At 46.2% G+C, this 17,599-nt stretch overlaps 1 protein-coding gene across 1 annotated transcript in view; it reads right to left on the bottom strand.

Annotated features, from left to right (window-relative positions):
• The window catches only part of LOC106611739 (phosphatidylinositol 3,4,5-trisphosphate 5-phosphatase 2B), a 35,403-nt gene extending 19,619 nt beyond the window's left edge, over positions 1-15,784 (bottom strand). The window contains exons 1-5 of the mRNA XM_045723913.2: positions 15,090-15,784; positions 11,262-11,325; positions 1,740-2,020; positions 1,446-1,586; positions 1,235-1,322 (exon numbers count right to left, since the gene is read on the bottom strand). Of these exons, the coding sequence (XP_045579869.2) occupies positions 1,235-1,322; positions 1,446-1,586; positions 1,740-2,020; positions 11,262-11,325; positions 15,090-15,226 (711 nt within the window). The 5' untranslated portion in view covers positions 15,227-15,784. The remainder of the gene's footprint in view (positions 1-1,234; positions 1,323-1,445; positions 1,587-1,739; positions 2,021-11,261; positions 11,326-15,089) is intronic.
• Positions 15,785-17,599: the final 1,815 nt, after the last annotated feature.

Here is a 17,599-nt window from a genome sequence, read left to right as displayed (position 1 = left end):
TTTAGATTTTAGTGATGTTATATATACGCAGGCCTCAGCCACTACCCTGAGAGCACTTGATTCAGTGTATCATGCAGCCCTCAGGTTCATTACAAATCAGAAACGTCTAACACATCATTGTGATCTCTACAGCGCTGTTGGCTGGTCATCATTGACCTTGCGTAGGCTTAAACACTGGTATACACTGATTTATAAGGCCATATTGGGTAAAATGCCATTTTATCTCTGTTCTTTTTTAGTTAGGTCAGTAAAATAAGTATCAATTACGGTCCCATTCTGATTTGTTTCTAACAGTACCAAAAATTAGAACAGGTCATGGTAGAAATAGAGTTCAAACACTTGATCGATGTATATATTATAGAAGAGTGTAATTGTTTTTAGGCCAGCTGTTTTTAGTCAAGATGTTTGTAGTTTTAAATGTAATATGTTTTTGTTGTACTGTATGTGTGTTTAGAGTTTTGTTTAATGCTGTGTGAGTGTATGTAATTTGGTTTGTCTGAAATGTTGTTCCCCTTGCTGCTATTGGACCAGGTCTCTCTTGGAAAATAGATATTTATCTCAATGAGAATAAACCTGTATAAATAAAGGTAAAATGTCAAAAAAATTAAAACATACACAATCCATGTCTCAATGGTCTCAAGGCTTAAACATCCTTCTTTAATCTGTCTCCTGCCCTTCATCTACACTGATTGAAGTGGATTTAACAAGTGACGTCAATAAAAGATCACAGCTTTCACCTGGATTCACTTGGTCAGTCTTTGTTACGGAAAGAGCAGGTGTCCTTAATGTTTTTTTACACTCAGTGTACTGTGAAAACTACCCCATGAAGGGAACATAGAGAATGTTTATTTTCAATTGGTGCACTAGAGGGCGTAACAAAGCAGATTTCCATTATTTTTTGTCTTCTTAGTTTGCAGGTCCCCTGTGGACCATAGTAGAGTAGAAAGAGGGTTACAGACAAGGTATGACTGACGGGCAGGACAGACAGGACAGGACAGACAGGACAGACAGGGTAGGACAGACATGACAGACAGAGAAAGATAGACAGGGCAGGACAGACAGGGCAGGACAGACATATAAGGACAGACAGGGTAGGACAGACATGACAGACAGGGAAAGATAGACAGGGCAGGACAGACAGGGCATGACAGACAGGGCAGGACAGACATATAAGGACAGACAAGTTAGGACAGACAGGACAGGTCAAACAGGATATATCACAGAAGGGATGTACCTGTGGCTTGGCGGAGGTTAAAGGGCAGATGGGATGGTCAAACACTTTGGCCAGCGTCTCCAAACTGGACATAATCAGGTCAATCTCACTGTGGATCAGAGAATCAGTTTCATTATCTCGTCATGATAACCAACAAAGCCATCACATCACAAACACCAAATGACGCAGATCATTTTAACTGTAATAGCAGTAATAACATGGTGAAACCCACCTGTTGAGCCCCTGGCATGCGGTGCCCAGGGTGTGGTGTAGATGGCGTAGGCCTGTTGCTCCTCTACGTAGACCCTCCACATCCAGAGGCAGCTCACTGCGCAGATACTCACTGAGCAGCCCAACCACCTCACCTGCCATGCTGTGAAACCAAGGGACCACAAACACCACTCAAGCAAGTTGAAAAGAGATGCCACAGGAAAGTGCTAAAGTACTTTCATCTCTAAATCCCCAGACCAATATTACACATTTTGTACATCTATATACTTATGGTGTGTGATGGAGACTTCGGTACCTGGATGTGTTGAGCTCCTGTAGCCTGTGGAGGAAGAGGAGGTGTGGGGACGGGGTCACTGGGAGTCCAGCGGGGGGAGCTATACTGACCGAGACTGGGAATGGGCTGGGACTCCACACCAGCCCTGGCTTCTCATCATCACCTGAGCTCTCATCCCCAGGCTCCATGTCCCTCCCCACAGGGTACAGCAGAGGGGTGACCAGACCCTTATGGGGGTGCTGGTACCCCAACACCAGGTCCCCCAGTGTACGGAAACAGTTCACCTGCACCCCCTGAGAAGTCTGTGGGGAAACATACACACAGACATACACTGAGTGTACAAAACATTAGGAACACCTTCCTAATATTGAGTTTCACCCCCTTTTGCCCTCAGAACAGCCTCAATTCATCGGGGCATGGACTCTACAAGGTGTCGAAAGCGTTCAACAGGGATGCTGGCCCATGTTGACTCCAATGCTTCCCACAGTTGTGTCAAGTTGGCTGGATGTCCTTTGGGGGGTGTATCATTCTTGATACACACTGGAAACTGTTGTGCGTGAAAGCCCCAGCAGCATTGCAGTTCTTGACACAAACAGATGCCTTACAAATCCTCAACTGGCAGCTTCATTAAATAGTACCCACAAAACACCAGTCTCAATGTCAACAGTGAAGAGGTGACTCCGGGATGCTGGCCTTCTAGGCAGCGTTCCTCTGTCCAATGTCTGTGTTCTTTTTCCCATCTTAATATTTTCTTTATATTGGCCAGTCTGAGATATGGCTTTTTCTTTGCAACTATGCCTAGAAGCTGCCAGTTGAGGACTTGTGCGGCATCTGTTTCTCAAACTAGACACTCTAATGTACTTGTCTTCTTGCTCAGTTGTGCACCGGGGCCTCCCACTCCTCTTTCTATTCTGGCTAGGGCCAGTTTGCACTGTTCTGTGAAGGGAGTAGTACACAGCGTTGTACGAGATCTTCAGTTTCATGGCAATTTCTCGCATGGAATAGCCTTCATTTCTCAGAACAAGAATAGACTGATGAGTTTCATTAGAAAGTTCTTTGTTTCTGATCATTTTGAGCCTGTAATCGAACACACAAATGCTGATGCTCCAGATACTCAACTACTCTAAAGAAGGCCAGTTTTATTGCTTCTTTAGTTAGAACAACAGTTTTCAGCTGTGCTAACATAATTGCTAAAGTGTTTTCTAATGATCAATTAGCCTTTTAAAATGATAAACTTGGATTAGCTAACACAATGTGGCATTGGAATACAGGGGTGATAGTTGCTGATAATGGGCCTCTGCACGCCTATGTAGATATTCCATTAAAAACAGCCGTTTCCAGCTACAATTGTCATTTACAACATTAACAATGTCTACACTGTATTTCTGATCAATTTGATGTTATTTAATGGACAAAAAATGTGGTTTTCTTTAAAAAACAAGGACATTTATATATTTAAGCATTAAGGCCCGAGGGGATGTGGTATATGCCCAATATACCACCACTAAGGGCTGCTCTTAAGCTCAACGCAACACAGAGTGCCTGGACACAGCCCTTAGCCGTGGTACGTTGGTCACCTATCACAAACACCCGAGGTGCCTTATTGCTACTATAAACTGTTTACCAATGTAATTATAACACTAAAAATAAGTGTTTTGTCATACCTGTGGTATACGGTCTGATATACCACGACTGTCAGCCAATCAGCATTCAGGGCTCAAACCACCCAGTTTATAAATATATATATATATATATATATATATATAGAACCTACACAACACAGGTGATCATCTTGTTCTTAAACTGTTCGTAAAAGCTCCTAAAGCTTGGAAGACTGTCTCAAATATGCAGTGCATCTGTTCAGAGTCAGCATATGTTGTTCTAACATTATCCACAAAAGAAAAATGGCTGTGGATGTTTTGAATGTGACTGCATGTCTCCAGAGCTCCTCGTGTCTGGCAGCCAAATGACCTGGATATACTCAGAAGGGGCATTTTGTCACGTCCTGACCAGTAAAAGTGGTTATTTGTTATTGTAGTTTGGTCAGGACGTGGCAGGGGGTGTTTGTTTTATGTGTTTCAGGGTTTTTTGGTTAATGTTCTATGTTAGTATATTTCTATGTTCGTTCTAGTTTTTCTATTTCTATGTTTAGTTTATTGGGTTGACCTTCAATTGGAGGCAGCTGTTCCTCGTTGCCTCTAATTGAAGGTACTATTTAGTAGGGGTGTTTTTCCATGGGTTTTTGTGGGTAGTTATTCCGTGTGCAGCTGTGTGCCTTACAGGACTGTTTTTTGTTTGTTATTTTTTTGTCAAGTGTTCACGTTTATTAAAATAAAAGAAGAAGATGAGCACTGCACCCGTTGCGCCTTGGTCCACTTTTTATGACGCACCTGACGGAACTACCCACCACCAACGGACCAAGCAGGGGGCCCAGGAGGAGCAAGGATCCTGGGCCAGGGAAAGAAGGGAGTGGAGGACGTCATGGACATGGGAGGAGGTAATGGCAGGGGACAAGACCCTGCCATGGAAACAGGTGGAGACAGCAAGGGAGGAACGGCGACAGTATGAAGAGCGAGCCCAACGACGGAAGCACGAGAGGCACCCCCCCCCAAAAAAATTGGGGGGGGGCACACGGTTAGTTTGGCTGGGCCAAGGGTGAGCCCTAAGCCAACTCCCCGTGCTTATTATGGGGAGCAGCGTATCATGAGAGCGCCGGTCTATGCGGAAGTGTGCACGATCTCGCCCATGTGCACACACAGTCCGGTGCGAGCGATCGCAGCCCCTTGCAAGTGCTGTGCTAGAGTTGGCATCCAGCCAGCTAGGAGTGTGCCTGCGCAGCACATCTGGCCACCAGTGCGTCTCCTAGGCCCCTACCCTGCGCCTGCTCTACGCACGGCAGCCATCAGGCCTCTGCACAGCCCAGTTCGCCCTGTGCCAGCACTCCGCCCGTGCAGGGCTACTGTGACTACCCAGCTAGGACGGGTGGTGCAGGCTGTGCACTCCAGACCTCCAGTGCTTGTTCATGGCCCGGTGTATCCAGTTCCTGCTCCTCGTACTAGCCTTAAGGTGCGTGTCCCTAGTCTGGTGCCTCCAAAGCCAGCACCACGCACCAGGCCTCCAGTGCGTCAGCCCAGTCCAGTACGTCCTGTTCCTGCTCCACGCACTAGCCTTGAGGTGCGTGTCTCCAGTCTGGTACCTCCAGTACCAGCCCCACGCACTAGGCCTCCAGTGCGTCAGCCCAGTCCAGTTCGTCCTGCTCCTGCTCCTCGCACTAGCCCTGTGGTGCGCGTCCCTAGTCTGGTGTCTCCAAAGCCAGCCCCATGCACCAGGCCTTTAGTGCGCAGTCCCCGTCTAGAGCTTCCGGCGACAGTGCCCCGTCTAGAGCTTCCGGCGACAGTGCCCCGTCTAGAGCTTCCGGCGACAGTGCCCCGTCTAATGCTTCCGGCAACAGTGCCCCGTCTAGAGCTTCCCGCAACAGTGCCCTGTCCAGTGCTTCCGGCGACGTCCTACAGTCCGGAACCGACAGAGACGGCCCACAGTCCGGAACCGACAGAGACGGCCCACAGTCCGGAACCGACAGAGACGGCCCACAGTCCGGAACCGACAGAGATGGCCCACAGTCCGGAACCGACAGAGACGGCCCACAGTCCGGAACCGGCGCAGCCAGAGTCGCCCTCCAGTCCGGAACCGGCGCAGCCAGAGTCTCCCTCCAGTCCGGAACCGGCGCAGCCAGAGTCGCCCTCCAGTCCGGAACCGGCGTAGCCAGAGTCGCCCTCCAGTCCGGAACCAGCGCAGCCAGAGTCGCCCTCCAGTCCGGAACCGGCGCAGCCAGAGTCGCCCTCCAGTACGGAACCGGCGCAGCCAGACACGCCCTCCAGTCCGGAGTTCCCAGAGTCGCCCTCCAGTCCAAGGTCTCCAGCGATGCGCATCAGCCCGAGGTCTCCAGCGATGCACCTCAGCCCGAGGTCTCCAGTGACGCGCCTTAGCCCTGAGCCTTCAGCTGGGGTGGACAGGTTAGGTTGAGGACTAAGGCCGGTGCCTGAGCCACCTCCATAGTAGGAGGATTGGGGAGGGGGGGTGTAGCTCAAGAACCGTCGGTGACGGTGGCCACCCTCTCTTCCCTCCCTTTAGTTTGGGATTATTTTGTTTTGGGGTTTATTTTTGTGTTTTTTGTTTGAGGTGCATCCGGGGTCTGCACCTTTGGCGGGGGGTACTGTCACGTCCTGACCAGTAAAAGGGGTTATTTGTTATTGTAGTTTGGTCAGGACGTGGCAGGGGTAGTTTGTTTTATGTGTTTCTGGGTTTTTTGGTTAATGTTCTATGTTAGTATATTTCTATGTTCGTTCTAGTTTTTCTATTTCTATGTTTAGTTTATTGGGTTGACCTTCAATTGGAGGCAGCTGTTCCTCGTTGCCTCTAATTGATGATCCTATTTAGTAGGGGTGTTTTTCCATGGGTTTTTGTGGGTAGTTGTTCCGTGTGTAGCTGTGTGCCTTACAGGACTGTTTTTTCGTCGTTGTTTTTGATTAAGTGTTTGTTTTGGTTTCTTCGTAATAAAGAAGATGAGCATACACATTCCCGCTGTGTTTTGGTCCACTCCATACGACGAACATGACACATTTGGAATAGATGTGCTACTCTCCTAGATCCTGGAGGTGCCAAACAGAAGCCACAGCCCCTCACCTCTGTTTGAATGGCCAGTACAAGAACCACATCAAACACACCGTCCAGCGGGCTGCAGAAACCCCTACTATCCCCACAGGCCAGGAGATGATGTCACAACCAACCACCCACGTCCTGGTCACTGCCAAGGTTGGCTGCCATGAGTCACAGTGTTCCAGCAGTTTACTAGCCGACCTCTGTGTCCTGAGCCAGTCTACCGTACACACCTGCTGCCCGATATAAACAACACTCCAACAGACAGACGCCTCAGACATGTACAGTAAACACGGAGGGGGAAACACACGTTCACCAGCCATAGACAAACACATTAAGGTACCAGTCAAAGACACAAAGAGTGTTTACACTAAATGCACTCATAATACCCACAATGCTGCGGGCACAGACCTATTAGATGTCACGGACAAACTCAGACACAGAGCCCACGGGGCGCTCACTGCAACACTGCAAAACCAAAAAAACATTTTCATGTACGTCTTCATTTTAGAAATGTTTGTTTTCCTTGTGTGGTTTGATTTTTTTGGTAGGGGGCAGGCATTACCTGCCCCAGCTGCCAGGGACTTCAAATTATTGATGCATTTTTTTCGAGGAGCTCTTGAAAAGTGATTATAAAGTAAATAAGGACTGAATTACACAAGGAGACAAAAATGGCCTCTCTTTTTGCTCAAAATATCCTTCTCTTTAAAATAACCCTCTCAGAAAAACAAGGAAGCAACCTCAGTAATCCCTACGTGGTAATGGTTTCAAAGCCAACAAGACAATATGCTTATTGGAGACTTTAGTGACTTCAGGGGAAAACAAATGAAGCTGCGATACAGTATGTGGACGAAAGCCCTGATCTGAAAATAAAGTATTTGAGCTGTTGTCTTTGGACTTGCGCACCTAGTCACGGTGAAGGAATGTACAGGCTGCCTATAACGTTTTAGTTTTTGTGTGTTTTGGTCCTGATAATAATTAGGACCAGACACTGCGGCTCTTGAATTGAGTCGTCCCCAATAGTTACTGTGTCTAATACACACACATGTAACCGCCACACACAAACCAATCCCAGCCACCCCTATCCTCTGCCCAGCTAACCCTCAACACACACATCCCTGTCCATGACACATACACACACACACTTAAAGCACAAACAGACCCAACCCCCTTTGGAGCACTGGTCAATGACCCAGTGCATGGGTAGCGCAGGAATCGCTGACACACACACACACACAATTTCTCCTCTGTGCAGCTGAGGTCATGCTCGGAGCATGTGGCAACATGGCAGAAAGAGATGCCGTTCAAACAACAAGGTCTGTAGCAGAACGAGCCCAGTATGTGAACACAAGATGCTTCCTGTTTCCATTAAAACAGACAACACAACTCTGTTGTCGTAGAGTAACGATAACAACTACAGTATTGTACTACACATTCTTTCTCGATAGTGGTTGCTACAGGAGGATACTGTTGCGCTTGTACATGTAGGCTACAGTATATTAGCTTATTTACCAGGCACGTGTACAGATAAGGGTCTACCTGTGCCCGAGAACTTGCGCCTTTGCCCTCCCACTCGCCAAGTGAGCTTTGTCCTTGTCTTGCTTCTTGCTAGCTTGATGATAGTTGTTTGTGCCCTTATGGTACTGTACATAATTAAATCGTGTATATATACAGTCCCAGTCAATAGTTTGGACACTCCTACTAATTCAAGGGTTTTTCTTTAATTTGACTATTTTCTACATTGTAGAATAATAGTGAAGACATCAAAACTATGAACAGCTGATGTTGAGATGTGTCTGTTACTTGAACTCTGTGAAGCATTTATTTGGGCTGCAATTTCTGACGCTGGTAACTCTAATGAACTTATCCTCTGCAGCAGAGGTAACTCTGGGTCTTCCTTTCCTGTGGCGGTCCTCATGAGAGCCAGTTTCATCATAGCGCTAGATGGTTTTTGGGACTGCACTTTTCCAGTTTGACTGACCTTCATGTCTTAAAGTAATGATGGACTGTTGTTTCTCTTTGCTTATTTGAGCTGTTCTTGCCATAATATGTACTTGGTCTTTTACCAAATATGGCTATCTTCTGTACACCACCCCTACCTTGTCACAACACAACTGATTGGCTCAAACGCATTAAGGAAAGAAATTCTACAAATTAACATTTAACAAGGCACACCTGTTAATTGAAATCCATTCCAGGTGACTACTGCGTGCAGCTGGTTGAGAGAAGGCCAAGAGTGTGCAAAGCTGTCAAGGCAAAGGGTGGCTACTTTGACGAATCTCAAATATAAAATATACTTTGATTTGTTTAACACTTTTTTGCTTACTACATGATTCCATAAGTGTTATTTCATAGTTTTGATGTCTTCACTATGATTCTACAATGTAGGACCAAGTTTGGGACACCCTGATCTAGAGTGTTTCCCAACCCTGGTCCTCGAGTACCCACAACAGTACACCTTTTTCATTACAGCCCTGGACAAACACACCTCATTCAACTCATTGAGGGCTTGACGATTAGTTGACAGGTTGAATCAGGTGTGTTTGTCCAGGGTTACAATAAAAAATGTCCACTGTTGGGGTTACTCGAGGACCAGTTTTGGGAAACACCTCTATACTCTAGCTAACCACCATATACTAAAATATCCACAGCCAGCCATAAATCATGAGTTAGAAGTTTATGAATATTATATTGTGAAGTTATTACCTAAGAGGATTGAAGATCAATCATAATCAAGATTTTTTTTTAAATCTGATTTACATCAACAAGCATTTCGCTACATCCGCAATAACACCTGCTAAACATGTGTATGTGACCAATCAAATTTGATTTGATTTTGATCAACGATCAGCAGATAGCCCACCCTCTTTTATCAATGTCAATCATGTCTTTAGGAGGCACTGTAACTTGCTTGCTTACAATTTGCGACGAGTGTGTGCTGTTGTAGAAATAAATAGGCCGATGCTCAAAATTTAAATAACAAAATCACAACAGAAGCAGTTAGTATGTTATGAATTTTGAGATATGAATGATGAAATTCATCAGGGCGGTGCCGGTGGGTGCCCTTATTCATTTTGAGCACCTGCCCCCTGACAGGTCTGTGCACGGCCCTATTAGTTCAGGGATTCTTTAAAGACAGGACAATCTCAACTTTTTCCCACAAATATTTGTATTAATTTTAATTGTGTTAATATTAACACAGTTTGAAATAAATATTTCGATAGACCAAAGTATCCGCTATTTATTTTCTCATAAATTTGCAACTAACTGGATTCATGTCAACTTTGTCAGACACCATAAAAGGCTAATTTCGTTAGGATTTTGGCATTTTATTTATTTATTTTTTTACATAAAACAACAATCATGCCTCCCGAGTGGCGCAGTGGTCTAAGGCACTGCGTCGCAGTGCTAGCTGTGTAACTAGAGATTCTGGGTTTGAGTCCAGGCTCTATCGCAGCCGGCCGCGACCAGGAGACCAATGGGGCGGCGGACAATTGGCCCAGCATCATCCAAGTTAGGGGAGGGTTTGGTCGGCAGGGATATCCTTGTCCGATTGCGCACTAGCGACTCCTGTGGCGGGCCGGGCGCAGTGCACGCCGATATGGTTGCAAGGTGTACGGTGTTTCCTCCGACACATTGGTGCGGCTGGCTTCCGGGTTAAGTGGGCATTGTGTCAAGAAGCAGTGCGGCTTGGTTGGGTTGTGTTTCGGAGGACGCACGGCTCTCAACCTTCGCTTCTCCCGAGTCTGTGCGGGAGTTGCAACGATGAGACAAGACTGTAACTACCAATTGGATACCACGAAATTGGGGAGAAAAAGGGAAACATTTTTTTTTAAATGAATACAAACACAAATAAAAAAATTAAACAACATTCATAAAGCAAACATTATCACACAGCAAATACTTCAAATGTGTGAGCATTTGTTGCAGAACAGCGATTATTTTATGAATATTGACCCCAAAACATTATTTTGATGGGGTTAGCCATCAGTTATGGATTTAACAAGCCACTGACGGAGTTGACAATGATACTCAAAACATTTTCACCCCTAAAAATGAAAGTTCAATACAAACATTTCTAAAACATGGAAAATTATTCATTTGAAAATCCCCAATAAAAGCATTACCATTCTATCAGATCATTCAACATAAATAAATCTGACGGAGTTGACAACTCATTCAAGTCATATACACAGTAGCAATTTCATATTTCCTCAGTTGCTTTATGATTCTAAAACCTTATTAAATCTAACATATTTGAACCAAAATTCATATTATGTCTTGGTCTATCTGGCAGATGGAGTTGACAGTTTATGGTTGTGACAATGATGATTTCAATATTGTTTGTTTAAAAGGAGAGAACTTTACAGACCATGAGCAGTCTTGCGGCACTACAATGAGGGGTCCTTATGGTGTAGCTGCCCCTGCTTATTCCTGATTCATTTAGGATTTTAGACATATTGACCAAATCTCCGGACACATCGTTTAGGAATCTGAGACTTGAGAGAAATGTTCTTTAAAGTCCCAGAGGGTTATTGCAAGAAACTACATAAGATAATTGTTCAGTTAATATCTATTATTGACAGTTTATAGAATTCTAAACACTTTTTTGAAGGGTTTAAAATTGGGATCCTTTGCTCCAGACAAAGGCATTTCCAGGCATACTGTAGAGCTGACATGGAAATGAATAATATAGAAAGTATTTAGAAAATTCCTAAAACAGATCTTTTCCCTTATAAAATTCTCCAAAAATATTTTTTAAGCTCAAATATATATATTTTTTGTAACTATAAAAACAAAGTTTCCCTGTCGGACAAGGATTGCCCCGACTTTCAATGTGAGTGGGGTATGGAAACTCCAACATAAACTTTAATGATGGTCACTCACCTGAACAGCTAATAGGCCATATTCATCAGGAAGAATACGATAAGTGTGAACGTGCCGTTGGAACCTGAAAAGGGGAAAATAACACTTATAAAGGTACAATGAACTCCAAGAAGAACCACTACAGCACTATACCACTGCTGTGGGACAGAAATAAACATTCAAAGGCAAAACGCGCTTTAAAGTAACAACAAAATAAGGAAGAGCAGATGTGCTGCCCTTGTTAAAAATACTGCAACTTTATAAACAAGACGCCAATTTGTTGATGGTGTGACTCATTTAGGTGGTTATTTTAGCAACTTCACAGTCCACTGCAGTAGCATGAGACTACATGACTACCCACACACCTACTGTTTTTACACACCACTGTTTACACAAGCTACAGCTACACAAACCGTCCTGAGGGGTGTCACTCGCCTGAAACACATGTGGGCTTCATGTTCCACAATAATCACTTGGTAGTAAAATCATACCACTAGTCTTTGTCAAGTACCCAATAGATAGCTAACTTTTGCTCTACTACCTCGCACGACCTTGAGACACAGTACAGTAAATGCCTGTAACTCCCCCTCTGTTAATAACCCCCTGTTGAAAGCCCTCTGTTGAAAGCCCCTTGTTGAAAGCCCCTTGTTGAAAGCTCCTTGTTGAAAGCCTTCTGTTGGAAGCCTTCTGTTGAAAGCCCCTTGTTGAAAGCCCCTTGTTGAAAGCCCTCTGTTGAAAGCCCCTTGTTGAAAGCCCCTTGTTGAAAGCTCCTTGTTGAAAGCCTTCTGTTGGAAGCCTTCTGTTGAAAGCCCCTTGTTGAAAGCCTTCTGTTGAAAGCCCCTTGTTGAAAGCCTTCTGTTGAAAGCCCCTTGTTGAAAGCCTTCTGTTGAAAGCCCTTTGTTGAAAGCCCCTTGTTGAAAGCCCTCTGTTGAAAGCCTTCTGTTGAAAGCCCTTTGTTGAAAGCCCCTTGTTGAAATCCCCTTGTTGAAAGCCCCTTGTTGAAAGCCCCTTGATGAAAGACACTTGTTGAAAGCCCCTTGTTGAAAGCCTTCTGTTGAAAGCCCCTTGTTGAAAGCCTTCTGTTGAAAGCCCTTTGTTGAAAGCCCCTTGTTGAAAGCCCTCTGTTGAAAGCCTTCTGTTGAAAGCCCTTTGTTGAAAGCCCCTTGTTGAAATCCCCTTGTTGAAAGCCCCTTGTTGAAAGCCCCTTGATGAAAGACACTTGTTGAAACCCCCTTGCTGAAAGCTCTTCGTTGAAAGCCCCTTGTTGAAAGTCCCTTGTTGAAATCCCCTTGTTGAAAGCCCCTTGTTGAAAGCCCCCTGTTGAAAGCTTGACCTTGTGATGCCTGGTAGAAAAGCACACGTACAATTCATCTAAAAGGAATGCATATTTCCCAGTAATGAAGTTAGAGAATATGCAAAGAAACAGTAGACCTGTATTTATGTGGAGATTAGATTAGATTTAGACGGTGTCTGAATTACATCTAGACACCGTTGCCCTAGAGAACACAAAAAACAATATATACCTCAGCCTAAACATCAATGCCACACGTAACTGCCACAAAGCTATGAACGATCTGAGAGACAAGGCTAGAAGGGCCTTTTATGCCATCAAAAGGAACATCAAACATCATTAGTGTACAGTAGGCCTGTATTAATGTGGAGAGTGTGGGAGAGTGTGGGAGAGAGGGTGGGAGAGTGTGGGAGAGAGGGTTTGGAGAGTGTGGGAGAGAGGGTGGGAGAGTGTGGGAGAGTGTGGGAGAGTGTGGGAGAGAGGGTGGGAGAGTGTGGGAGAGAGTGTGGGAGAGAGGGTGGGAGAGTGTGGGAGAGTGTGGGAGAGAGAGTGGGAGAGTGTGGGAGAGAGGGTGGGAGAGTGTGGGAGAGAGGGTGGGAGAGTGTGGGAGAGTGTGGGAGAGAGGGTGGGAGAGTGTGGGAGAGAGGGTGGGAGAGTGTGGGAGAGAGGGTGGGAGAGTGTGGGAGAGAGTGTGGGAGAGAGGGTGGGAGAGTGTGGGAGAGTGTGGGAGAGAGGGTGGGAGAGTGTGGGAGAGAGGGTGGGAGAGTGTGGGAGAGAGGGTGGGAGAGTGTGGGAGAGAGGGTGGGAGAGTGTGGGAGAGAGGGTGGGAGAAGGGGGGGGGCATCAAATTCGACATACCAATTAGGATCTGGCTTCAAATATTTTTCAGTTATAGAACCCATTGCCCTTTATGGTTGTGAAGTCTGGGGTCCGCTCACCAACCAAGAATTCAGAAAATAGGACAAACACCAAATTGAGACTCTTGCAGACGCATGCAGAATTCTGCAAAAATATCCTCTGTGTACAACGTAAAATAACAAATAATGCTTGCAGAGCGGAATTAGGCCGATACCCACTAATTATCAAAATCCAGAAAAGAGACATTAAATTCTACAATCACCTAAAAGGAAGTGATTCCCAAACCTTCCATAACAAAGCCATAACCTACAGAGAGATGAACCTGGAGAAGTGTCCCCTAAGCAAGCTGGTCCTAGGGCTCTGTTCACAAACACAAACACACCCCACAGAGCCCCAGGACAGCAACACAATAATTGTTTTATTTAACCTATATTTAACAAGGCAGATCCGTTAAGAACAAATTCTTATTTACAATGACCGCCTATTAGACCCAACCAAATCATGGGAAACAGAAAGATTTGAAAGACTCAACAAAAAAACTGAGCAAACTAGAATGCTATTTGGTCTTAAACAGAGAGTACACAGTGGCAGATACCTGACCATTGTGACTGACCCAAACGTTGACTATGTACAGACTCAATGAGCATAACCTTGCTATTGAGAAAGGCCGCCGTATGCAGACCTGGCAGACCCATATCTACTGGGTGAAATACCAGTGTGCCATCACAGCAGCAAGATTTGTGACCTGTTGGCACAAGAAAAGAGCAACCAGTGAAGAACGAACACCATTGTAAATACAACCCATATTTATGTTTATTTATCTTCCCTTTTGTACTTTAACTATTTGCACATTGTTACAACACTGTATATAGACATAATATGACATTTTGAATGTCTTTATTCTTTTGGAACTTCTGTGAGTGTAACTTTTACTGTACATTTTTATTGTTTATTTCACTTTGTTTATTATCTAGTTCACTTGCTTTGGCAATGCTAACATCTGTTTCCCATGCCAATAAAGCCCTTGAATTTAATTGAATTGAGAGAGAGGGAGTGAACGAGCGAGGGAAAGAGAGGGAGTGAGAAAGAAAGATGGAGTGAGCGAGCAGCAGTGGGGCTCAGCTTTCAGGAATGTGTCTGGCTCAGGGCTGCTTTGCACAGAGAGCCATGTGGTCACAGCAGCTCCCTCCCTCTTCCAGGGCCCCAAGGAAGACTGAATGAAGGAGCGAGGAGACGAGAGGAGAGGGGGGCAGGGAGTCCTAACCAGGGTTACACACACACACACTGGCCAGGCTGGGTTGGGCTGTATCAGGACAGGGCAGCCTGACTGTTCTTGGGCTGAGCCAAAGCCTTCTCCCTGCCCACCGGCCCAGCTCCGAGTGAGACTGATGGAGATGACAGAGAGACAGGCTGCTGAATACAATACAGATATTGAGACAGTCATTGAGACAGTCTATAAAACTTGTGAATATGAGGTTAGTTCCCCTTCCACTCACTGACTTGTAGGGGAAAGTTACCAGTGTCCCGTGAGCAGGTGTGGGTGTCTGACTGCGAGCACCACTGGGTTCATAATGACCATACACACTCAGAGATGGAAAAGGTGTGTGTGTGTGTGTGTGTGTGTGTGTGTGTGTGTGTGTGTGTGTGTGTGTGTGTGTGTGTGTGTGTGTGTGTGTGTGTGTGTGTGTGTGTGTACTCACAGCAGACAGAGGGCGTAGGCTCCAGGCACAGACTCACTGTCCCTGACAAGGAAGCTGCCGTCCCTCCCAGCCCGGGCCAGCAGGTCCTCTGCATGCACACGGCTGATGTCACGGTGGTACCACGCCGCCATTGCCATGACATCCGACGGTGTTGTTGTCCACCTGTCAGTCAGTGGAGTGTCTGTCTTTCCAACAGGGTAACCCACAGTAAGGTAGAAGGTCAGAGGCGACACACACAGTCTGTCTCAGACACCTGTGTCATGGCACCATGGGACCCTCCAATCAGGAGCTCACGTTGTGCTGTCCTCTTGAGTGTTCACAGCTTCTCCAGCATCCTGGTCCTAATTAGTAAGGTCAACTCAGGAACAACAACAGCAGCCCTCCTCATTTACTACAGGCACCCCCTCCGGGGTCTTACTGGGTCACGCGTCCTGTTGAGGATTGTTGCCGTTGTAGAGTCAGAGTGAATAACCCTCCCACAGATTTCTGTGTGTGTCCAGATTCCAGAACTACAGTTGCTTCCTCTTGATGAACTTTGGCCCACCTTGCTGTTAGTTCCCCCTCAGAAAGACACCGTCTCAGTGTGCAGGCTGCTGCCAGCCGGATGTTCGTCTCAGGCAGACAGAGCCCATTGTGGAGGAGAGAGAGAGAGAGAGAGAGAGAGAGAGAGAGAGAGAGAGAGAGAGAGAGAGAGAGGAGCGAGAGAGAGAGAGAGGAGCAATGGTGCGTAAAGCCAACCACCCCTGGGGGCACTGACAGCAGTGCCTGTAGCCTCGCCACAAACACCAGCAATGCTCCTGCCTGCTGTCCCCTCAAAAGCCCTGCATGCAAACAACACAGAAAAGAAGAACCAAAAGCAGTCCGTCAGCCACACAAACAAACCCTGCTGCACAGCCTGCTGTGGTGGATAGAAGTCAGCACCCAGGCAGCCGTGCAAGAGAAACCAGACAAATTCAAATAATTTCCCAGTTGTTTTGCCATATAAGGGAAAGGGGGAACACCCTACAGAGAGTTCATCTGATGGTTGCAGTTCTCTCTAGATTTCAGTCTCTCTCTCTCCCTCTCTGTTTTCAGACGTAGATTCCAGAGGGTGGGTGGGGGGTGTTGGTGGGGGATGTCTAGGGTCCCTGGTCGGTCCTGTGCTGAGAGTGTTTTGGGGAGGTCCCATCCCCCTGGGGTAGTGTGTTCCGTATCTCTTTGGAGTATCGTCAGAGGAGGAGGGGAAGGGGCAGTAGAGGACGAGAGGACTAGCCCTGTTAAAGCACAACGCGGGCAGCACAGACAGAGGAAGTGACTCCCTGCTCCAGATGTGAGTAAGAAGGAAGAGAGAGAGAAAAATCTGACGCAGCAGCCAAAATAATTCCTGCGAGTGACTATACTTCATTAACAAACGCCAGCAGACTCCTTTCTCTGGGCCCACCCCTCCCTCCTCCTCCTCCCCCCTCATTCTCCTCCATCTTTTTCCTGAATTTTCAAAGACCAAACACAGCCACGCCGTGCACACTCAGGTGGGTTGCTTGGCACAGCCACTGTCTGTCTCACTTGTGCGTTCTTGTCCTCTTTTCCAGACTTTTTTCCACTGTGCTGGCTAGCTTTACCACTCTCTCTTTATCCCTCCACCCGTCTCCTTCTCTTCCCCTCTCTCTTTCTCTTGCCCTCTCTCTCTTTCTCTTGCCCTGTCTCTTTCTCCTTCCCCTCTCTCTTTCTCCTCCCCCTCTCTCTTTCCCCTGCCCCTTCTCCATGTCACTCTCCCTAACTTCCCTGCCTTCTCTCCCTCCTTTCTCAGCAGAAAAGCAGACTCCATATGAATTTGATCATCCCTTACTTTCTGAATCTTATTTTTGTCCTCCACAACAATGCCCCTCCTCTTCTCCCAGGGTATTGTTTGTGGTCAGTTTTTCGGCTCCAGCTGTGCTGCCTCTTACTACTCAGCAGAAATTGCCCGCCCTCTCAACTCCTCTGTTTATTACAGGCTTAATGCCATCTCACCACTTTCTAAAGGCCATAAACCAGTCATTGTTGTGCCTCCATGTGGCTGCGTCTAATTTTTTTAAATATATATTTTTTATAACCTTTATTTAACTGGCAAGTCAGTTAAGAAAAAATTATTATTTACAATGACGGCTTAGGAACAGTGGGTTAGATGTTTAACTTGTCAGCTCGGTGTTCGATCCAGCAACCTTTCGGTTACTGGCCCAATGCTCTAACCACTAGGCTACCTGCTGCCCCTTATAGGTCAGTGACTGCTGAGCCCCAGGTGTTCCCTGGGTGTTTTGTTCTTCCAGCTCTGTTGTGTTCCTCAACAGATGCAGTAGGGCCAGATGAGGGTAGTGGTTTAACACCCCTGTCATCCCCATGGCCCCTGCAGACTGTATAGTAAAACACTTTTCCTATCAAATTTGATTGATCATACATTTTCAAGTTGGGACAATCCAGGTTTTGTTTCGAGCTCATTCGTCCTAACAATTTCACTCACATTGGGAGTTGGGTTCATTCAGCACACAATTAGC

This window comes from Salmo salar, chromosome 09 (genome assembly GCF_965601325.2).
Source record: "Salmo salar chromosome 09, fSalSal1, whole genome shotgun sequence".
Classification (NCBI taxonomy): Eukaryota; Metazoa; Chordata; class Actinopteri; order Salmoniformes; family Salmonidae; genus Salmo; species Salmo salar.
This window is presented reverse-complemented; position numbering and strand designations above follow the sequence as displayed.